This window comes from Bufo gargarizans, chromosome 1 (genome assembly GCF_014858855.1).
Source record: "Bufo gargarizans isolate SCDJY-AF-19 chromosome 1, ASM1485885v1, whole genome shotgun sequence".
In the NCBI taxonomy this organism is placed as follows: domain Eukaryota; kingdom Metazoa; phylum Chordata; class Amphibia; order Anura; family Bufonidae; genus Bufo; species Bufo gargarizans.
In genome coordinates, this window is record NC_058080.1 from 687,371,466 (window position 1) to 687,395,693 (window position 24,228).

At 41.7% G+C, this 24,228-nt stretch overlaps 1 protein-coding gene across 7 annotated transcripts in view; it reads left to right on the forward strand.

The window, feature by feature from the left end:
* GHR (growth hormone receptor) overlaps window positions 1-24,228 on the forward strand; it is a 399,721-nt gene that overhangs the window by 275,330 nt on the left and 100,163 nt on the right. For all 7 annotated transcript variants that reach the window (XM_044276187.1, XM_044276188.1, XM_044276184.1 and 4 more), the window contains one exon: window positions 9,624-9,704. In XM_044276187.1, the coding sequence (XP_044132122.1) occupies window positions 9,635-9,704 (70 nt within the window). In that variant the 5' untranslated portion in view covers window positions 9,624-9,634. The remainder of the gene's footprint in view (window positions 1-9,623; window positions 9,705-24,228) is intronic.

Genomic DNA, 24,228 nt, shown 5'->3' on the forward strand with positions numbered 1-24,228 from the left:
GGGGGTAGATTTTTCTTCCTGGTCGGTAGAGGCGCGTAAGGCCTTTTCTAATATCAAGGAGAGTTTTGCTTCCGCTCCCATCTTGGTACAACCTGATATTTCTCTACCCTTCATAGTTGAGGTTGATGCTTCTGAGGTGGGTGTGGGTGCGGTCTTGTCTCAGGGTTCCTCTCCTGCCAAATGGCGACCGTGTGCCTTTTTCTCGAAGAAACTCTCCTCCGCAGAGAGAAATTGCGATGTGGGCGATAGGGAGTTGTTGGCCATCAAGTTGGCTTTTGAGGAATGGCGCCATTGGCTAGAGGGAGCCAGACACCCTATTACCGTGTTTACTGACCATAAAAATGTGGCTTACTTGGAGTCAGCCAAGCGTCTGAACCCGAGACAGGCCAGATGGTCTTTGTTCTTTTCAAGGTTTAATTTTGTTGTCACGTTCCGCCCTGGGGTTAAGAATGTGAAGGCAGATGCTCTGTCACGTTGTTTTCCGGGAGGTGGGAATTTTGAAGACCCGGGTCCCATCTTGGCCGAAGGTGTGGTGGTCTCTGCTCTTTTTCCTGAATTGGAGGCAGAGATGCAGGCAGCCCAGTCAGAGGCTCCTGATCTTTGTCCTCCTGGGAGGTTGTTTGTGCCTCTCGCTTTAAGACACAAGATTTTTAAGGAACACCACGATACGGTCCTTACTGGGCACCCGGGGGCAAGAGCCACAGTGGATCTCATCGCTTGGAGATTCTGGTGGCCTGCGCTTCGTAAGTCGGTTGAGGGTTTTGTGGCAGCCTGCGAGACTTGCGCTTGTGCCAAAGTCCCTCATTCACGGCCATCAGGTCCTCTCCTTCCCTTACCCATTACTTCCCGTCCTTGGACACATCTGTCCATGGACTTCATAACGGACCTGCCTTGTTCCTCGGGGAAGACTGTGATTCTGGTGGTGGTGGACCGTTTTAGCAAAATGGTGCATTTCATCCCTTTTCCTGGTTTTCCCAATGCTAAGACGCTGGCGCAGGCATTTATTGATCACATTGTCAAATTGCATGGTATTCCTTCAGACATAGTCTCTGATAGGGGCACGCAGTTTGTTTCCAGATTCTGGAAGGCTTTCTGTTCTTGCTTGGGGGTTCGGTTGTCATTCTCTTCTGCTTTCCACCCGCAGTCGAATGGCCAGACAGAGCGCGTCAATCAGAATCTGGAGACATATCTGCGCTGTTTTGTGGCGGAGAATCAGGAGGATTGGTGTTCTTTTTTGTCCCTTGCTGAGTTTGCTTTAAATAACCGTCGTCAGGAGTCCTCTGATAAGTCACCATTTTTTGGTGCATATGGGTTTCATCCGCAGTTTGGGACTTTCTCGGGAGAGGGGTCTTCTGGTTTACCTGATGAGGACAGATTCTCCTTGTCTTTGTCATCTATTTGGCAAAAGATTCAGGATAATCTAAAGAGCGAGAGTGAGAGATATAAGCGTGTGGCAGATAAGAGACGTGTGCCTGGTCCGGACCTGAATGTTGGTGATCTGGTGTGGTTGTCTACCAAGAATATCAAATTGAAGGTTCCCTCCTGGAAGTTGGGTCCTAAGTTTATTGGGCCTTACAAAATCCTGTCTGTCATCAATCCTGTTGCCTACCGTCTTGATCTTCCTCAGACTTGGAAGATCCATAATGTTTTTCATAAGTCCTTATTAAAACCTTATGTTCAACCCATTGTACCCTCGCCTTTGCCTCCTCCTCCGATTATGGTTGATGGGAATCTTGAATTTCAGGTCTCTAGGATTGTGGATTCTCGTGTTGTCCGCGGTTCTCTCCAGTACCTCGTTCATTGGGAGGGTTATGGTCCTGAGGAGAGAATGTGGGTCCCAGTGACGGACATTAAGGCCATTCGTCTCATAAGGGCTTTCCATAGGTCCCATCCTGAGAAGGTGGGCTCTGAGTGTCCGGAGTCCACTCGTAGAGGGAGGGGTACTGTCACAACCAGACATCTGAGAAGCTCTGACAGATGCCTTGCAGAACCTCCTCCTTGAGCTTTTCTTTGTTTTGGTTTTCAGTTCCTCATCTCGTTAGCCTCTCTCAGCTGTTGGACTGATTGCATCCCTTTAAATTCCTCCCCATAATGCATTAGTGTGCGGTTTATACAACTTCCTGGAGTGTGTGTGCATGCTGATCCTATTTCCCAGTCTTCTACAAGATAAGTGCTGTACATTCATTTGTGATTTTCTGTTTGCTGGATCCCAGGTGACCCTGACTCCCTCCGTGTCTAGTGTAGGGAGACGGTGGTCTTGTCCCCTCACTATTGTAGGGTGTTCAGGTGTTAGATAGTCGAGGTACGAGGATATGCGATCATCCACCATTGGGGTTTTCGCATAGGCTGAGCATTCAGGGAGAGTGCCAGGTCTTATGCAGGGGTCTCCCTTTTGTTCCTTAGTTTTGGATCCAGTGAGTCATATATTCATTTTGCATTGTCTTGTTTCCTGTACACCTTTCCGTGACAGACACCATAAAACTGGTGACAGGTTCCCTTTAAAGTTGCTAACTCCCCTTAATTATTTCTAATGTAAAACAAATCTACAAGTTTTACATTTGGGCTTATTTAGGCTTTCTTTGCACCACATATATGTAGCATTGCAGCAGAAATGTTGTGGGCCCGGAAACTTGTGTAGAGGATTAATAAGTTTTCCTTAGTGTGTACATAGGGTATAGTAGGCCCGATATATATGACAAGTGTCCTTTTAGGTGTACGTTTGGCTGGTATAAGTTAGTACTGGATACTGCCCAGTTGAATAGACCTTTCAATGCCTTGGGATGCCATAAAAAATGTATATAAGTCAACGAGTGTCATGGCATACAGTGGCACACGTTGGGAACTTATGTTCAGCATGTATATTAAGAGTTTTTTCTGCCGTTTATAGAGCCTAAGTAGACGGAATGAAAGAAAGAATTACATTGAGAAATAAAATCTCCCCAAATATAAATTAACAGTTTTCCACTACTGATCAATTCTAAGTTGCCTGGCAATGTTGGAACATAGGTCCCTGGTTTATAGAACAATATATCTGTCATGATTCTGGCTCTGAATTGTGTATCTACTCCCTTTGCCTGCTGTACTTGACAGGTTCATGTAACACATCACAAATCATTTCTTTTTTTCCTATCTCCGTGGCAACATCGACACATGAGACATGTTGTTTGTCATGTAGTGGAGGTAGATCATGAAAGGAACCGAGTCTTACAGAGCACTTATATCACATTATAGTAACATGGTCCAACAGCAAATAATAAAGTTAGGTGCTAGTAAATTGGAAGAGTAGCAATAGAGAGGTTCTATGAAGACCTGTCATTGAGGACAACATGGAGATTACTATTCTGTCATTAGAGATATCCTTTCTACAGTAGGTCTTAGTGCCAATTAGTTAGTGAGGCACAGGAGCTGTTAGATGATAATCATCTGGGCTCTAGAGAGTTTCCCTGGTCACAGAGTAATGACCCCCAGCAGATAATAGGTCCACTCCTTACATAACTGATGTGTTCTAGAAAGAAATGTTCACGGAGTCAAGACCAGTATATAGCAATTTGAATTGGACTGGGGGTCCTTGGGCCCAGAAGAGATGATTCTGAGGTCCACCCTTTATTTATAGAACATGTGCATGTCTACTTTTAATTGCATTGTAATGTTTGGTGTTATCATTGCACACCCAGGACATATCATCAGTAAAGTCTATACGTGAATCATCTCATAAGACGTAGACCCAACCAGCAGGCTGGCTTCAAAGTCATCTCCAAATGAGGTTGGCTTCTGTTGGACTTTTTAAAGTTGTTAGAGCCTGGGTCCAGGGTCCTCAGGTATTCTAGTGGCCTGTCAGACATTGGTGGCCAATCATAGTCACACAATGGGCTATCATTATTAGTTATCTGCCTTCTCACCGATGGATTGTATAAACTAGTTATGCATCCTGACCCCTAAAGCGGATAACGTAAAAAGTACCTGAACCAATGTCCTATAAAAAACAAAATAATAAAATTACATATATAAGATATTTCTGATAAATGGCTTAATTCCACCCACTAAGTGGTCACCGAAAGAGCAGAGGACTGTGAAAATATACCCTTCCAGTCAGCTCACATTGTATGTATTAATTACCTAATTTTGCACGTGAGTTAGTCAATTAGGTGTTTTAGCTAGAGCACAGATGAAAGTGAGTCCTGGAGCAAAACATTTAATAGGGCCTCTTGCTTGTGTTGCCACATGTAAAGTAGAGCATTCAAGGCCAACAAACCATGGTGCTTGTTTTCCAACCATGCTTACTCGTCCTTTAGTTGGTTACGTAGTCCCTTCTTGGTGTGGGTTCCTCCCTTGTTAATTTTGCTAAACATGTGAAGAGGAATAACCCTGACCATGTTCCATCCACCCAACGGGATATGGGATACCCTGAGTATGAGATTGTAAGTTACACCTTATACAGATAAACACATAAGTACAGTTTAATAAATCAATTGCACAAATAGACATACAACCTTCTAGAAAATTGTTGGACACAGCCTTTGTTCATTAAAGATTTACTATTAATACCATCAACAATAAATAATTGATAATCATTTTTAGAACATCAATATAAGGCTTAGTCCAAAACTTGAGCTCAACAGCTACAGAATTTTATAAAAAAATTTATCCCAGGTTAACAAAAAGACTGTGATATATAAAAACAGTAAAAAAAATCGGTGGGCAATCCGTCCCGAACCTTCAAATATTCACAGGTGAGTTGCCCACAGCCGCTGCTGAGTCCTTCATTTATTCGCCCAGCCTGGGTCACAAGTGCAAACATATTTCCCAATGAATAGTGTGTAACTGGACAAGGGAGATTCTTCTCCCCAGCAGCAGTGGCAGATTGGTTGGACTACTAGACAAACGTTGCCACCCTGGGCAAGTATCCCCAGTGATGGCAACACTTTTTTCGGCACGGAAATTCCTGCAAAAACCTCTGATGGATCCATGTATAATAACTATAATCCCATGTAGTTCCCTCCTTATTAGAGAGCAAATTTCCCCTTTGTTTTTTTTTTTTTGTCAGATTCAGTCAAAAAGGCCATCAGGTTCGATTAGGTCAGAATAAATTTGTCCCAAATCGAATTTGCCCCAGTTGTCCTGAAAAGTCATGTATCAAAGTCTGGAATTTCTTAGAACTGTATCCAACCCCTTCAAGCTCCAACTTCACCAAGACAGCATTAGTAATGTGAAAGTGAAATATATGAATGGATATGGGTAAACCGATGGGAGTCGGTAATAAAAACAAAAACAAAAAACTGCCTCTTTTGTAACAGACTGTCTGATTTTTATGCTTTTTTTTATTATCATTTTTGATGGTAGATGCCTTCTTGCCTGTCTTCGGACGTGTTAAATGGTGGCTGCCATGTTGAGCAAATCATGCAGAACACATCACAAAAGCTTCAGATTTGTTAAAATGTTAATCTTTTGGGTAATTAGTAACGAGTTTTCTTCATGTAGAATCTGGTCATCTCTACTCCTTATAGCAGTGATCAGCAACCTCCGGCACTCCAGGTATTGTGAAACTACATCGCCCTTCATGCACACTTGCTTGACTGTTCTCTGGACTTGCACAGAACTAAATGGATCATGCTGGGGTTGTAGTATCACAACAGCTGAAGTGCTGAAGGTGGCTGATGCCTGTCTTATAGTCTTGGATCCTGACATTCCCTTGTCTTTGAGGTTGTAATATCACAGCTAAGACTTCATGATATTGTTACAGTGTGCTACGGTGTATATTGATGTTTGTTGTCCTAGTGCAGGGTTGGAGTGCCAGAGGTTGCTAACACCTGTCCTAGCTGTACCCTTTACTGTTGTTTAATGATATGTATGCTGTGGTGCTCTTACTTTGGAGAGGTTTGGACGGAGGTGACAATTACTGGGCATATGCCTCCTGTTTATTGCTTTGAAATGACAGAAAGAAACAAGAGTCACAAGGAATATGTAGCCTTAGAAACATTGTACCATGGCATTTTATGGGAGGGGTGACAGACAACTTATAGGAATGGGTTGTAGTGCCACAATTTTTTGGCGTAAATCTATTATCACTAAACTTTTATGTCATTCAGAACCATGAAACAGAACTGAGCTGAGAGGTATTCTGGCGGCTGTGTAGGTCTGAATGGGATGGACTGTGGATGAAGAAGGAACTCTCGTGAGTTGGGTCATTTAATCTGTGGCTCCTAGAGAGCGAGAACAAGAGTAGTAGTGTGGCACTACTGAATCCAAGTTTGCAGAAGAACATGAGAATCCCAGCAAGACCAAAATCAGGCCTTGGGTATAAGAACCACAAGCTAGTAATCCAGTCAAATGTTGTGTCATGCTAATATTTCTTCTGGAGAGGTAATCTCCCACATTATTGACTGAATCGGCAATGGGTGACCTGAGAACCTGGCACCCAAGGAGGCAATGTGGAGGAAACCTTGTTAGATAGACTTGTGTTTTCCATGTTCTCTGAACGCCCTGCTGTTAACAAGAAAGACTATGCTTTAAAGATTTTCCTGTTAGTCCTACTGATTACTAGATTGTTCCCACCAAAAATAGCCACCAAGCCTCATGCCTCATGATAAACTTTAGCAATTAACCTGTGCCTCCTTAAGGGAATAGATAAACCTGATTGTCTCGACCACCTCTGTGCCTGCAGAATTTTCAATGGGATCAAGTCAACCACTAGCCCTTCCCTTTACAGTTTCACAGTGATTTGTTTCAAATGACAAACGCAGCGCTGCTACACCTTATGTCACTGGTTCTGTGTGCATCCTACAAATAGCACAACTGTTCCCTAGAGGGAACTTCAGCCTGCTACCCCTTTTTTCTTCACTTCTGACAAATTTCATGCTGTTCTACCACCAAGTTGATAAGCACAGGGATTCAGAACATGCGTAAACTTTCTTAGTTTAATTAATTTAATTGTGGCAGCCATGAGCATGGTGCTGCTGACTGTGATGCTGCATTGCATAGACCTTAGTTGCTTTATCGCAGATATCTGCACAAAAAATTAGCTGCATAAAATGAATTAATTATAAGTGACCATTAGAATGGTGCTGAAATATACTGGGGGCACAACTGCTAATTCAGGGTGTATACATATAAATGTAGCCGACCCACACAGGAACACACACTTCTGTGTAGGGTTTTCAATAAACCCTGCCTGTTTTTGAGTCGGGACAAGCAAAATGTGCCTTCAATGTCTCTGAAAATGTTGGCAACTATGCTGATCTGATACTGATGGTCTAACCTGAGGCTAGTCCACCAGCCCCTTTTAGAGCTAAAGAGAGCTACTAATGAGTCAGTATAGTCAGTATGATGCCCTAACAGAGCTGCCCACTCAGGCTCGGACTGGCCTACATGGGAACAGGGGAATCCCCGGGGGTTCCTGAGAAAGGTGGGCTCCCTGTACAGGCTCAGGCCAATTACTACTATGATGACATGTCAGAGGTGATTAGGTATCACCACTAGAACACCCTGCTTATCACTGTTTATAGTATAAGGACAGGAGAGAACATAGGAGAGGAGATAACTGATTATTTATCACCACTACAACACCCTGCTTATCACTGTTCATAGTATAAGGATATGAGAGAACACATGAGAGGGGAGAATGGATTATCTATCACCACTAGAACACCCTGCTTATCACTATTTGTAGTATAAGGACAGGACAGGACAGGTGAGAACTGATTTTCTATCACCATTAAAACACCCTGCTTATCACTGTTCATAGTATAAGGACAGAGGAGAACATAGGAGAGGTGAGAACTGATTATCTATCACCACTAGAACACCCTGCTTATTGATGTTTATAGTATAAGGACAGAGGAGAACACAGAAGGGAGAACTAATTATCTATCACCACTACAACACCCTGATTATCATTGTTTATAGTATAAGGCAGGGTTCCTCAACTCCAGTCCTCAGGGCCCACCTGCCAGTCATGTTTTCAGGATTTCCTTAGTATTGAGAAGGTGATATAATAAGTGTCAGTGGATCACGACTTACCACACGTATTCATTATGAGGGATTTTCTAAAATCGTGAGGACTGGAGTTGAGGAACACTGGTGTAAGGGACAGGGGAGAACATAGGAGAGGGGAGAACTGATCATCTATCACCCCTAGAACACCCTGCTTACCAATGTTTATAGTATGAGGGCAGGAGAGAACTGATTATCTATCACCACTAGAAAACCCTGCTTATCACTATTTGTAGTATAATGACAGGAGAGGGGAGAACTGATTATCACCACTAGAACACCCTGCTTATCACTATTTGTAGTATAAGGACAGAGGAGAACACAAGAGAGGGGAGAACTGATTATCACCACTAGAACACCCTGCGTATCACTATTTGTAGTATAAGGACAGAGGAGAACACAGGAGAGGTGAGAACTGATTATCTATCACCACTACAACACCCTGATTATTACTGTTTATAGTATAAGGCAGGGTTCCTCAACTCCGGTCCTCAGTGCCCACCTGCCGGTAATGTTTTCCGGATTTCCTTAGTATTGAGAAGGCTATATAAGTAGTGTCAGTGCATTAGGACTTACCACAGGTATTCATTCTGAGGGATATTCTCAAATCGTGACCGGTAGGTAGGCCTTGAGGACTGGAGTTGAGGAACACTGGTATAAGGGACAGGAGAGAACACAGGAAAGGGGAGAACTGATTATCTATCTCAACTATAATACCCTGTTTATCACTGTTTATAGTATAAGGACAGAGGAGAACACAGGAGAGGGGAGAACTTATTTTCTATGACCACTAGAACACCCTGCTTATCACTGATTTTGATAACTAAGGGCATTATATTAATAGATTAGATTGTATTAACATTTCAAAACTTTTCAACATTTTTATGGAAGTTAATAAATTACACAATATTAATAACAGATGTTTTTTAAGCTGGAGTCAAAGTTGGTAAATTTCTACCAACTCCAACTCCACTAAAAACTAGCTTTAACTATGAATCAGAATCCACATCCCTGCATTACTCCATTCAAACAGGGCACACAGGACACCTGTTCTTGTGATCGGTAGGGGTCCCGGTTGTCAGACGTCCCACCAATCTGTTATTCTCTATCTAATCGGATACCCCTTTAAGGTGCTGGTCCTAGTAAACTAACTGGGACATTATTACTACAAAGTTCAAACTTATATGTTATTGCCCCCTGTGTTCAACAGGAACATCACACGTAATAGCTATTTGGTTGCAGTTATGGCTATAAATATATATACTTACTATTTTGGGATTATTGAAAAGTATTGACTGTATTTCTAAAGAGATATATGAAAAGTATTTTGGACCCACCCATAAGCCAAACTGTAAGGGCACACAACACCCACACAAGTGCGGCTGATTTGCTGGCTCGGCTAGGTTTTCAATTCTGGCATCAGGTCCTTATTGTATTAGATGCCAGTTTTAGTAGGGCAACAGACATGTCACACCTCGTCACAACTACACTGATGCAGTGATTTTGAAGTATTAAAAGCACCTTCAATCCCCAAAAAATAAAACACCCTGTGCGTATGTATTAATGCATTTCTATAGTATTTTGATGATTCTTTATGTTTTTTTTATTTTTCTAAGTATCTTCTTTTCTTGCAGCTCACACAGGCATGGCTCTTTGGCTGCTCCTGGCATCACTGGCACTAGTCTGCCCAGGTGGCTTCCTCTTTGCAAGTGAAGGTAAGTCGTGTTATTTCTGTGATACAGTAGAATTATATCATTGATTAGTTTTTTGTATTGTGAATGGGATAATGTATTTTTAAACATTGTGAATTTTTTATGTGCTCCTGTATTTTTTATGATTCTTGGTTCACACACGAGCCTGGTTTGCCAGGGAGATACTTTACGTTACTGGTTCTCCACTCCGTCTCATAAATGGGGGTCTAGCAGGCACCCATCTGTAATGTCCATTTAACCTAATAGGGCGTAAAGAAAGAGTATTCTTCATGAGATCATCCTTATAAGAAACTAATAGTAAGGTTACAATTCTTTGTATAGCTTTTTATACCCATCTCTTATGGTATGGGGGGCATAAACGTAACACTTTCATCTATCCTGGGCCTGGCCACATATACTGTATGAGATTGTGTTGGGCATTTTTGTAGACTTAAATCAAAATGAAGCCTAAATTAATCACCCAGTCCATATTGAAGGGAACCTGTCAGTACTGTAGGTTTGGGGCCCCTAACCACCAGAATGTCCTTTTGCAAGTTGGGGTTTAGTGTTCCAAACCTGCCTATAACAAAACCATCAGTTACTGTATTGTTAAGTTAAAGACCATATATCATTCACCAGAGATAAGTCCTGAACTCCTCTCCAGTGGCCCCAGGTACAGAGGTTCAAGGACAGTACACCTCGTTTCACTTTGTATGTGCCCATTGTACAGTGCACAAGCAGTGAAGCAAGGGGTACTGCCCTCCACATTGGCCTGGAGCTGCTGGAATGGAGTCCCGGCGCAGCTTGCTGTAAAGGCAGTGAAGCAAGGGGTACTGCCCTCTACATTGGCCTGGAGCTGCTGGAATGGAGTCCCGGCGCAGCTTGCTGTAAAGGTACAGATCGGTGTTACCATTTGGGAGTGTGTCCCTGCACAGTCTCACACCAGCAGGACTGATTGGACATAGTCAAACACACCTGCTACTGGTAACACCCAGCAGTATCTTTACTACAGACTGCTGGTAATTTGTTTGTAAACTTGTAGCAGGAGTAATACAGGAATGGCACAACAGAGAGTCACAGGAATAGATGCTCCAGAATTATTATTACATGGGGAATGTAAGTAGTTACTGAAACAGACATGTCAGGAGAGGGGACAGGTCCTCTCTAATGATGCCGCCAAATGATCAAATTGGTTCTTGCGCTACACATCCCCTATGTCGAGCGAGAAAAGTATTTAATGAACATAGCAAATGTGGTGCCACGCCTACTGCAAGGGTACTGGGAGCAAAGATCTATAGCTGTGGGCCCAAAATATTTCAGGATACTGGCCTTGCATAGATTTTGGCACACAGGGAACCCAGACAAACGGCACCGTTGAGCTCAGCCTCGTGGACCCTTGTGAGAGTGCCTTAGGAGTGGGATATATGTATGAGCAGAAGACCACTCAATCTTTCATTTTAAAGCTTAGCAAGTCTCCCTCAGTGGAAGGAAATTCTAACCGATAAAACTGCCAACTGTTTCCATTTTCACAGATGTTAAACCTCTTAAATGTAATTTCCAGTCCTTTTTGGAGCTTTCTCTACATCTTACTCATATATCATCATCTTTGTTTCTTATTTTTAATTTTTTTATTTTAATCTTTGTCTAAAAATTATCCTCCCAGAGCGCCGAAGCTGCTGGTTAAAGGTTATTAATATGAGACCCTTCATGAATATTTTGTATACTCATTGTGAATTGTTATGCACGAAAATAATCCAGACCATGATATAAAAAAATGTCACGCTTCACACAGCAAAAAATAACTGGGAGTTACATTATATATATCTCAATAGGAATAGAAAGCTTTCTGTAGAAAGATACATCACGGTGGGGGGTCATCTCTGTGGGCTAGGGCTGTGTTATGCACATGTCCATTAACTGTATATTCCATTGTAAACTGAAGGTCTATTTGCAGTATACAGTTTTAATGACGTATGTGTGATTCTCAGTTTTGATAAAAACTTTGACATTGGACAGTCTATGAAATTCTTGGTGAGAATTTATTATGATCGCCATTTTATACGCTTGTCTTGATCTAGTTTGCACTTGACTGAGATACCAGCGCACCTCTTAATTTCATACATTTCAGGAGATTGATGCACCAGAAACTGAAATCCTAGCTGGCCTAGATTTCGGTTGTAATTTATGCCAGATTTTCAGCGTAAGTAACAGTAAACTTGTTGGGCCAAGCAGGTCCTGCCCAGGTCGCTTGTTTTTTAGAAAAGTCACCAGTCCTAAATGGTTACAAAGTTGCAAATGTTCACATAAAAGTGGCTTGTGCAAAAATTAGTGACTTCTTGATGCCACTTTTATCGTGCAAGGTGCTTGATAAAGTCTCTCATTAGCCCATACACCACTCGCTGGGCTCTCTTCGGAGACCTGAACAGAGCCATTCAAAAACGAAAACTTAATTTTAGTGATCACTGGGGGTCTCAAGACCCTTAACGATCAAAACTTTATGGGTTAGAGAAAAAAAGGTTTGAAGTTTTTTTTTTGTAGACTGTAGCCATGGAAACACATCGGTAGGAGCTGTATACACAAAATGTTTTCAATATTTTCAAAGTTGTTTCATTCAGTGCCTGGGCTCTGTGCTGTAATGTGTATTTTTCTGAAGTTTTTGAAGAAGGTGGTGTCTCTGATTATTACAGTAGTTGCATATACCTGTCCAGGCATATAAACGCTGAGACAGATCCTGATGTCAAAATTAAAATGAAAACTTGATTATTAACTTGTGCTGCTGTTGTCAGTGGCACCCATCCCACTTCCACCAACTGGAGCATGTCCCACCAGTCCACCCAAGGCTCTGTCCACAGCTGTGTGAGAACTGGAGTGGGTATAGTTCATGCTACCATTTAAACACTGAATGTGATTCATACTAGGGTTCATTGTTGGACTGGGGTTCCTTGGGCCCACCAGGAGAAATTAACTCCTACTGTATATCATCAATAATGTTGACCAGGTTTTGAATCAAAGAAATAGACCCTAGTGGGAAGTGATTCACTCCAAAGGCAAATGGGATTTTCTTCCTGGACCTTTGGAGCTCACTATGGCTTCAGAGATTGGGTCCACTGGAGGGTCTTCTGGTAATGTGGCGAACCAGTCCGACCCTGACAAGAGTGGATGTAACAGTTCAGGCATCAGTGCATGAGGGCCCATGAACAGTGTTGGGGACCCATAGTCTGGTCAGCTTGAATTAAGAAATTCAACTTACAAATATTAATATAAAGGGGTTTTCTGGGGTTCGATGTCCACCAATCTGATATTGATTACCTATTCTAAGGTCATCAGTATTTAAGTCCCAAAAGCCCCTTTAAACTAAGATTATCACAGCTACAGTTGTTCTTGTCACGGACATTTCCCTGGCAGGTACCAGGAGATCGGAGAGACTGGCAACTCGTGGGTTAAATTGACAAGTTTACTGTGGATCTTATTGTGTCTGTGTTTTGGTGAATGTCACACCCCTTGCTTCAGGTGTTACTTTTCCCATAAGTAGCCGCTTCTCACTCTTGGAGGTGAAGTTTATAGATTTTCTTCCTGCCTTCTAACTAGCTGGTCGGTTGTACTCTATGGTGGTTCTGGAGTTGCCCGTTTTCTACTTTCAGATAAGTCTTGTTTTTTCTTATTGTTTTGTGTTTGTTATATTCCCTGTTGTTTGTATCTGGGCCTGAGACAGAGACTTCCATTTGTCCATCTGAGGAGAAATGGGTTGTCTCTGGTCCTAACCTCATTCCAGGGCCTTATAGGGATGTAAGGGCCTAGGTATCCTGCATATGAATATTCCTACCTTCAGGGTCTATTCATATTGATAGGTAGTTAGGGCCCGGATTAGGGTTGTTTAGGAGGTGAACTGTTTCTTCCCTAGTTTCCAGGCCCAGTTACTGTTCCCCTTCCCTCCTGTGTTTAGTGTGGAGTTTATCCCCCACACAAATCGTGACAGTTATTAATGGGCCCTGGGTCCCAGATCACTCTAGGTCCACCCCTGAGGATTAATTAACACCTAAGTCCTTCCCTGAGTAATGCATTCAGATTTCCAGAGTGAATATCAACGAGAGGCCACTGTCCTCAGCCTTCAATCTTTTGAGTCATTGCATGGGAAACAGAGAGGCCAGAAATAATTAGTGAACATGAAGGATTCCTTAATGATTAATTAAATGGAAAACTCCATTGTTTCCTTAAAACAGAAAAAGAAAGATGTTGTGGCCATTAAATATATTATTCCAAGGATGATCTTGGCTGCCATCTGCATGACTGAGCCAGCAAGTTCCAAGACCAGTAGCTACTTAGACACAGTCATAACTATTTGTCCCCTCTGTAGTCTTTTCATCAGTCAGTCCTTATTTCTTTCGGGATAGAAACACTTGTTAGATGTATATGTAGCCCATACTCTGCCAACTCAGCAATGGGTAAGATTACTTAAAGGCTGTGTACACCTTTGGGTTTTTGTTTTCTTGTTATTGCATTGTATTCATTTTGAACTAGAAATAACTTTTTAAAGGTATTCAAAATTTTGATACCCTTTCTCTGTATAGCCTTGAGATTCTCTAGTAGCAGGCTCTGTATTTTTACTCTTTCCCCATGCAGCTCAGCTGATGGGCCCCTTATCTTTGATCTCTGACCTCCTAAATACTCATTAGAGTTCAATCCTTATCTTACTGATAAGAATGTGGCTTAAATAAGTGTTTATGACCTTTTAGTGATAAGGTTTATTAAATAATCCACAAAAGTGAAAGTATGATTCACACAGCTAGACAGTTAACATTGTGGCAGAATGGCTGAATATTTTTAATAAAGACCAATTCAAAAAAATGATTTGTAGCCCACGAAGATGTACATAGCCTTTAATGCCAAGGGGCACACTTATTAATACTAACGTTTTAGATACCGGTATTAATAATCCCCTGCTTTGGCGGTGGATCACTATAGTTATGTAGAGACGCCTCTACATAACTTCAGTGTATCCACTGCAGATTATAAATGTAAGACAGCTTCTAAACCAGGCATAGAAAATTATGAATGAGACAGGCTTGTTGGCCAATCCCTTTTCCCACGCACGCCACACCTCCTTTTTTTAGGGCTCATGCACACGACCATATGTATTTTGCGGAATGGAACAGCTGGCCCCTAATAGAACAGTACTCTCCTTGTTCGTAATGCGGACAATAATAGGATGTGTTCTATTTACTTGCGCAACGGAAATACGGACATACGGAAACGGAATGCACACGGAGTCCGTTTCTTTTGAGGACCCATTGAAATGAATGGTTCCGCATAAGCCGCAAAAAAAATGCACAGACACGGAAATAAAATGCGTTCGTGTACATGAGTCCTGGCGGAAATCGGGAGAAGTCACAGATTCAGCCGCAACATGGCATGCGCCAGATATACGCCACAAAAGTGGCATATATCTGTTCGTAAAGAACCCCCTAAATTTCTAGTCCTTCAAATCCATCATCAGGGCAGGCCCCATAGGAGCTCTTTGTGATGAATAGATAACCCCATGGTAACACCCAAGTTGATATGAGTACTTAAAACAAACTAGACTACTGGCTGCAATCGAATCACCATTATGTCTGAAGTAAAACAGCCTGGTGGGAAAAAAATAATCTGAAGGTGTCTCATATAAAACTTGGCAAAAATTCACTATACTGTGAATCTTTATAAGTAAATTACTGCAAAGCCACCTTACCATGAAGACAAAGTATTAGATATCATGACCCAGGCGCAATGACCATGCATGGGGATTGCAGAGGAGGCAGAAACCAGAAACCAGCCCCTGTCACTCAAGAAGGAGAGGGAGGGGCTGGCAGAGGAAGTAGGAAGAGCAGGGTGCACAGAGTGGCTTGGGCCCGCCCTTATTGCATTTAACTGGTCATTTGAATGAAGCAACATATCACTAAAAGAAAGGTATCATTACATTCAGCTGAGCTAGCCCTACAAGACATTGCATCGGGTTTACCAGTGAATTTCCTGGTGGCAGATTCCATTTAATCCTTTTGAACCATTAGTGGTAGTGGTAGAGGCACTAAAGCTATTGCAGTTGGACTTTTTGCCTATTTTTATAAACGTATTCTATTGTGTAGTCTAAAGCAGGGGTGGGTGGCCTTTTCTGGCCTGTGGGCACACTGTCAGGTTGTACATCTCTCAAGGGCAACAAATAAAATTTAAAGTCGTTCTTTCCTAAAAATCATCTGGCCAGTGTGCCAGACTAAAGAGATCGTAAATATGGCAAATATGATGTCAGTGTCTGGAGCTCCTGATCTTTGTGGGGACTTTAGACAAAGACCCAAAATACAGACATGATACAGGTGCCACTTATGTATGGTTGCATTCTTTGCTGTTCTGTGTTTGTATTGTTGATACAGTTGCTGCATTGGCTCTGGCCTTGGTGACTGACCCTTTGTAATAGCGATTGGCTCATAACATGGATTAGATGTTATAAAAATATGTGCAGTTAAGGTTGTTGACACTTTGGGTCACAAGAGTTTTTGATTCCGGCCAAAGATACAGATCAGTTATTTAGTTGGAAAAATATATTTACTGCAAGTAAAGACTGCAAAGTGGCTAGACAGAGTAGATCTCTGCACATTAACTTAAAGAGAAACTCATGTTTTCATAAAAAATAAATAAAAATTTAGCATATGTTACTGTTGGTGCAGCATTATACATAAAGCAATCTTTAGTTTCTTCACATACCACTGTTTTCCTTCGGCTTTTCCCTTAGTTATGATTGTTTTAACCCCTACAATATGAGGATCTTCTCAAGATGTCTCCTCTGCCAAAACTGCCTTCCCTCACTTCCCATACACACTTGCTGTAGCCAGCAGCTTCCTACTAGCCAATCAGATTGGATTACTGAGAGACACGCCCCCTCACTCTGAAGCCTAATGCCGACATGCAATGTGAAGGACCGCCCCTCTGTCTTCTGTTTACAGTTAGCCAGAGACAGACAAGCCATAGCAACCGTTTTTCAAGGGACCACTGGAAAGGGACAGGGGACATTAATGAAAGCTGTTATTATCAGGTAATTACAGATCTTTTGGCAATCGTTGACAGATTGACTAACTCAGGTATACATGCCTAACTCTAATAAACTAGGTGTACATGCCAGGTATACATGTCTAGCTCTAATATGACAGTTACACTTTAAGGAAACAGACTGACGTACGTGTAGATTTAACTGTGAAAAGATGACATTGTTTGTTTAGCTGATCTTGCTCCATATAGTCAGGTATCTTGAGTACTATTACCTTCAGAAACTACTGGAAAAATTGAACTCGAGTTCCCAATCACCTCATATGACGGTTCATTTAACCGGCCAATCTATATTCTGCACTGATCAACCGAGAAACAACCAGTTGCTCATTTGTCGTACTGATTGTACTTTTTTGACCACCATATACACTCACCTAAAGAATTATTAGGAACACCATACTAATACGGTGTTGGACCCCCTTTTGCCTTCAGAACTGCCTTAATTCTACGTGGCATTGATTCAACAAGGTGCTGATAGCATTCTTTTGAAATGTTGGTCCATATTGATAGGATAGCATCTTGCAGTTGATGGAGATTTGAGGGATGCACATCCAGGGCACAAAGCTCCTGTTCCACCACATCCCAAAGATGCTCTGTTGGGTTGAGATCTGGTGACTGTGGGGGCCATTTTAGTACAGTGAACTCATTGTCATGTTCAAGAAACCAATTTGAAATGATTCGAGCTTTGTAATATGGTGCATTATCCTGCTGGAAGTAGCCATCAGAGGATGGGTACATGGTGGTCATGAAGGGATGGACATGGTCAGATACAATGCTCAGGTAGCCTGTGGCATTTAAACGATGGCTAATTGGCACTAAGGGGCCTAAAGTGTGCCCAGAAAACATCTCCCACACCATTACACCACCACCAGCCTGCACAATGGTAACAAGGCATGATGGATACATGTTGTCATTCTATTTACGCCAAATTCGGACTCTACCATTTGAATGTCCCAACAGAAATCGAGACTCATCAGGCCAGGCAACATTTTTCCAGTCTTCAACAGTCCAATTTTGGTGAGCTCGTGCAAATTGTAGCCTCTTTTTCCTATTTGTAGTGGAGATGAGTGGTACCTGGTGGGGTCTTCTGCTGTTGTAGCCCACCTTTCTTTCCCATTCTGACATTCAGTTTGGAGTTCAGGAGATTGTCTTTACAAGGACCACAACCCTACATGCATTGAAGCAACTGCCGTGTGATTGGTTGACTAGATAATCGCTTTAATGAGAAATAGAACAGGTGTTCCTAATAATTCTTTAGGTTAGTGTACATGGAGAACAAACAATCATACAATGATCATTTATTCCCCATGCAGTTTCCATTGGCACATGTCAAGACCAATTCAACAAGCACTGATCAACTTATTGTATCACTATTGGCTCTTATAATGGCCTGCATCGTCCATGTAAAAGCACCCTTATTGTTCTCGTATCGGATCGGTTGTAGTGAGGACATGAGACAACACCTTGAAGTACCCCACTTTGATTATTGCTATAGGGACCTCCTCTTGTATATGTGCTGTTAACATAATGGAGCCTATCTAGATACTAAGCTAGATAGGAATTATACCTCTCATGCACTTTATGTGTTAATAATTAGGTGATAAAGTCATGTATGAAGGGAAGCTCCTTTTACCATGTTTGCAAGTTTCTAACCCTTAGAAGTAGTATCCACGCTTGGACATTTCTTTTTAATCTACTGTAAATAGATCCAAAATTACACTCGCCTAAAGAATTATTAGGAACACCTGTTCTATTTCTCATTAATGCGATTATCTAGTCAACCAATCACATGGCAGTTGCTTCAATGCATGTAGGGTTGTGGTCCTGGTCAAGACAATCTCCTGAACTCCAAACTGAATGTCAGAATGGGAAGAAAGGTGATTTAAGCAATTTTGAGCGTGGCAGGGTTGTTGGTGCCAGACGGGCCGCTCTGAGTATTTCACAATCTGCTTAGTTACTGGGATTTTCACGTACAACCATTTCTAGGGTTTACAAAGAATGGTGTGAAAAGGGAAAAACATCCAGTATGTGGCAGTCCAAAAATGCCTTGTTGATGCTAGAGGTCAGAGGAGAATGGGCCGACTGATTCAAGCTGATAGAAGAGCAACGTTGACTGAAATAGCCACTCGTTACAACCGAGGTATGCAGCAAAGCATTTGTGAAGTCACAACACGCACAACCTTGAGGCGGATGGGCTACAACAGCAGAAGACCCCACCGGGTACCACTCATCTCCACTACAAATAGGAAAAAGAGGCTACAATTTGCACAAGCTCACCAAAATTGGACTGTTGAAGACTGGAAAAATGTTGCCTGGTCTGATGAGTCTCGATTTCTGTTGAGACATTCAAATGGTAGAGTCTGAATTTGGCGTAAACAGAATGGGAACATTTATCCATCATGCCTTGTTACCACTGTGCAGGCTGGTGGTGGTGGTGCAATGGTGTGGGGGATGTTTTCTGGGCACACTTTAGGCCCCTTAGTGCCAATTGGCCATTGTTTAAATGTCATGGGCTACCTGAGCAGTTCTGAAGGCAAAAGGGGGTCCCACACCGTATTAGTATGGTGTTCCTAATAATTCTTTAGGTAAGTGTATGTATGATTATTTTATAGCTGTCAGAGCTCTATCTTTTCTGATACAGAAGGCCAAAATGCTTAAAGGGGTTCTGCACTTTCATTTCACTGATGATCTATCCTCTGGATAGATCATCAGCTTCTGATCGGCGGGGGTCCGACACCCGGGACCCCCGCCGATCAGCTGTTTGAGAAGGCAGCGGCGCTCCAGCAGCGCCGCGGCCTTCTCACTGTTTACCGCCGGGCCGCCCGCCCTCTGACGTCACGACTTGTATCAACTAGAGTGGGCGCGGCTAAGCTCTGTTCACTTGAATGGAGTTTAGCCGCGCCCACTCTAGTTGATACAAGTCGTGACGTCAGTGGGCGGGCGGCCCGGCGGTAAACAGTGAGAAGGCAGCGGCGCTCCTGGAGCGCAGCTGCCTTCTCAAACAGCTGATCGGCGGGGGTCCCGTGTGTCGGACCCCCGCCGATCAGAAGCTGATGATCTATCCAGAGGATAGATCATCAGTGAAATGAAAGTGCAGAACCCCTTTAATGATAAAATTCTAGCTGCCTGCAGCCACCACTAGGGGGAGCAGTATGCAAAACAGTATGCAGAGAGCTCCAAGGTTCCCTCTATTAGTGGCTGCAGGCAGACAGAATTTTAAATGAGTATTCCGACAGAAAAAAAAGGTTTGCAATGGCTTGCAAAAGCTGTAAAAAATAACAGCTTCTAATCACCTCATAGATTCCTCACTATTGTTATTGCAGGTAACCACTGTGCGGTCCTTTTTGCTCCTGTCCTATCACAGCAGGAAATGGCTGTGGATGCTGCTCAGCAAATAGCTGGCTGTATCAGTGACCATCATCAGCAAATGATTGGCTGAGGGGCATTCATAGCTTTTTTATGATGTACCAGGACAGGAACAAGAAGTGGAGCATAGAGGGAAACTGGACACCATGGGAAGGGCAGCACCAAGAGAGTGGGGTATGTCTATTTTCACGTTCCATGTCTGCTCAGTGCCTTCTTCTCCAGACACTTACAAGTTGCTGCTAATGTAGAACATAATTATTCCTCCTCATCTATCAGCCACAGTCAAGTGAAAGATACAAAGAGTACCACTTGCCCTGGGGACTGGCATAACCATGCATTACACAGACAGCCAATGGATATTAACAATAACTATGTAATATTTTATTTCTCCTTTGGAGGCGCTGCAGAGAAATTAGGCAATTGCTGCTGGTCTCCTTAACAGATTAGATCTGAGTGATCTGGGTCCTAGAAGCTGGACACATTGTGATCAGCTTTAATTGGGTTTTCCACCCTTGGAAAGGTCATCGGTTTCAGATTGGTGAGGGCCCAACACCCCGGACATCATGGATCAGTTGTTTTAAGTACTGGAAACTAAACAGTGTGGGGAACAGGAAGCAGAAGGCTCCATCCGCTGTGTAGTGCCTGGTACTGCAGCTCAGCTTTAATTCAAGTGCATGGTTGGAAATGCCCTTTTCACATCAGTGAACTATGTTATGTAAAAGTGGAAAACCCTTTACATAACAATTCTCTAATATTAGGAAATTACTTTTAAAGCAATTCCTTAACCCCTTAATGCCCAGCAACTGGACGTGACTTAACGCCCAGCGACATAAATGTACGGCGTGCTGATCGGCCAGGAGCTGCGCCAGCCCGATCCGCGGCAGGGATCCGGCAGTCACTGATAGCCGGACCCCTGCTGTATGCGTCGGCATCGATTAAATTACCGATGCCAGCACATTAACCGCTACTGACCGTGGCACATGCGATGTCCGTCTAGGGAGGAAACAGCCATCGGGTCCCTGCACTGCTGTGACAGGGACCCGATGGAAGGGAAGGCAGCCTGATGCCTTCCTTAGGCATCATGGCTACCTTCCGGGAGAGCCTGTGAGATCCAGCCCCCTGGATCTCACAGGCAAGCAGGCTGTAAGTGTATTACAGTCTGTAATATACTTACAGCCAATGCATCACAATACATAAGTATTGTGATGCATTGTAAAGGGGATCAGACCCCCAAAAGTTGAAGTCTCAGAGTGGGACAAAAAAATAAAGTGGAAAAAAAAGTTAAAACAAATCGAGTTTTCAAAAAGAATGTAAGTTTCAAGTTAAAAAAGTGTCTTTTTCCACAAATAAAGTAAATTTAATTTTTTTTAAATATAGTGAAAAAATGAAAAGTAGACATATTAGGTATCGCCGCATCCGTATTGACCGGCTCTATAAAAATATCACATGACCTAACCCCTCAGGTGAACACTGTCAAAAAAAGGCATATGCCCCCCAAAATAGTACCAATCTAACCGTCACCTCATCTCGCTAAAAAGAGCCCCTACCTAATACAATCGCCCAAAAAATTAAAACATTTTGGCTCGCAGACTATGGAGACACTAAAACATGATTTTTTTGTTTCAAAGATGCTTTTATTGTGTTAAATGTAAAAAAAAAAAAAGTAGATATATTAGGTATTGCTGCGTTCGTAACAACCTGCTCTATAAAACAATCACATGAACTAACCCCTCAGGCGAACACCATAATTTTTTAAAAATAAAAACTGTGTCAAAAAAGCAATCTTTTGTCACCTAACATCCCAAAAAGCGATCAAAAAGTCATACGCACCCCAAAATAGTACCAATCAGACCGTCATCTCATTCCGCAAAAAATGAGACCCAAACTAAGACAGTCGCTCAAAAAGTAAAAAAAACTAGGGCTCTAGGAATATGGAGAAACTGAAACATGATTTTTTAAAATTCTAAAATGCTGTTATTGTGTAAAACATAAATAAATAAATAAAAGTATACATATTAGGTATCGCCGCTTCCGTAACAACCTGCTTTATAAAAGTACTACATGATCTAACCTGTCAGATGAACATTGTAAATAACAAAATATAAAAAACTGTGCCAAAACAGCTATTTTTTGTTATCTTGCAACACAAAAAGTGTAATATATAGGAGCCAAAAATCATATGTACCCTAAAATAGTACCAACAAAACTGCCACCTTATCCCGTAGTTTCCAGAATTGGGTCATTTTATTGGAGTTTCTACTCTAGGGGTGCATCAGGGGGTCTTCAAATGTGACAAGACAGCTTAAAACTATCCCAGTGAAATCTATCTTCCAAAAACCATATAGCATTCCTTTCCTTCTGCGCCCTGCCGTGTGCCCGTACAGAAGTTTACAACTACATATGGGGTGTTTCTGTAAACTACAGAATCAGGGCAATAAATATTGAGTTTTGTTTGGCTGTTAACCCTTGCTATGTAAGTGTAAAAAAATTGATTAAAATGGAAAATCTGCCAAAAAAGTGAAATTCTCAAATTTCATCTCCATTTTCCATTAATTCTTGTGGAACACCTAAAGGGTTAACAAATTTTGTAAAATCAGTTTTGAATACCTTGAGGGGTGTAGTTTCTAAAATGCGGTCACTTTTTTGAAGTTTCTATTCCAGGGGTGCATCAGAAGGTCTTCAAATGTGACATGGCAGCTTAAAATTATCCCAGTAATATCTGCTTTTAAAAAAATGGCGTTCCTTTCCTTCTGCGTAATGCCGTGTGCACGTACAGCAGTTTACAGCCACATATGGGGTGTTTCTGTAAACTAAAGAATCAGGGCAATAAATATTGAGTTTTGTTTGGCTGTTAACTCCTGCTTTGTTAGTGTAAAAAAATTTAATTAAAATGGAAAATCTGCCAAAAAAGTGAAATTCTAAAATTTCATCTTCATTTTCCATCAATTCTTGTGAAACACCTAAAGGGTTAACAGAGTTTATAAAATCAGTTTTAAATACCTTGAAGGATGTAGTTTCTAAAATGGGGTCAATTTGGGGTGGTTTCTATTATGTAAGCCTCACAAAGTCACTTCATAACTGAACTGGTCCTCAAAAAGTGGGTTTTGGAACTTTTCTGAAAAATTGCAAGATTTGCTTCTAAACTTCTAAGCCTTCTAACGTCCCCCAAAAATAAAATGGCATTCACAAAATGATCCAAACATGAAGAAGACATATGAGGAATGTAAAGTAGTAACTATTTTTCAAGTTATTACTATCTATTAAAAAAGAAGAGAAATGGAATTTTTGAAATTTGCTAATTTTTCAAAAATTTTGGTAAATTTGGTATATGTTTTACTAAATTTTACTACTGTCATGAAGTACAGTTATGTGACGAGAAAACAATCTCAGAATGGCCTGGATAAGTAAAAGTGTTTTAAAGTTATTACCACATAAAGTGACACATGTCATACTGCTAAAAATGGCCTGGCAGAAAGGTGAAAAATTGCTTGGTCTTGAAAGGGTTAATCTAAGCTGAATACGGATTCATAGTAAACATAGGGTTAAAGTACAGAAGTTTTTCATTTATGATTTTTATTTTCAATAGTCGGATCCTACATTCTGATTCAAAAACAGCTACATAATCAGTAGAAAAATCATGTAATATTAATTAAACAAAACGAGCGCTCTGAGTAAATAGCGCAGAGCTGGCCTGCCCCTGTGTGCTGCTTTGTATATTTAGTCCCTGAGCTAGCCAGTGTGGGTCAGATGAGGACAGAGACAGACTAATCTAGGAATGGATCCAAGAAAATGGAACAACATAAAAGCTACGGACTAAGCTCCAAAACCAATCTCTGTAGTGGAAAACCAACATAACACATCGTGGCTTGTTTCTTTTTTTTCTTGTTTCTTGGACATTTCTGGCTACTTCATTTTTCTATGGTTGTGAGGGCAGATCTTATATCTTAAAATCAAATAAGGGAGGAATCAGGGTCAATGAAGCCATTGCAGTGTCATTAAAGTTACATATACAGTACCTTGCACTTTGAAGATGTTTTTTTATTTATTTATTGTGAAGCAAAAAAACAAATAGGACAAAATAACTGAAAAAGTCAATGTGCATAAATATTCA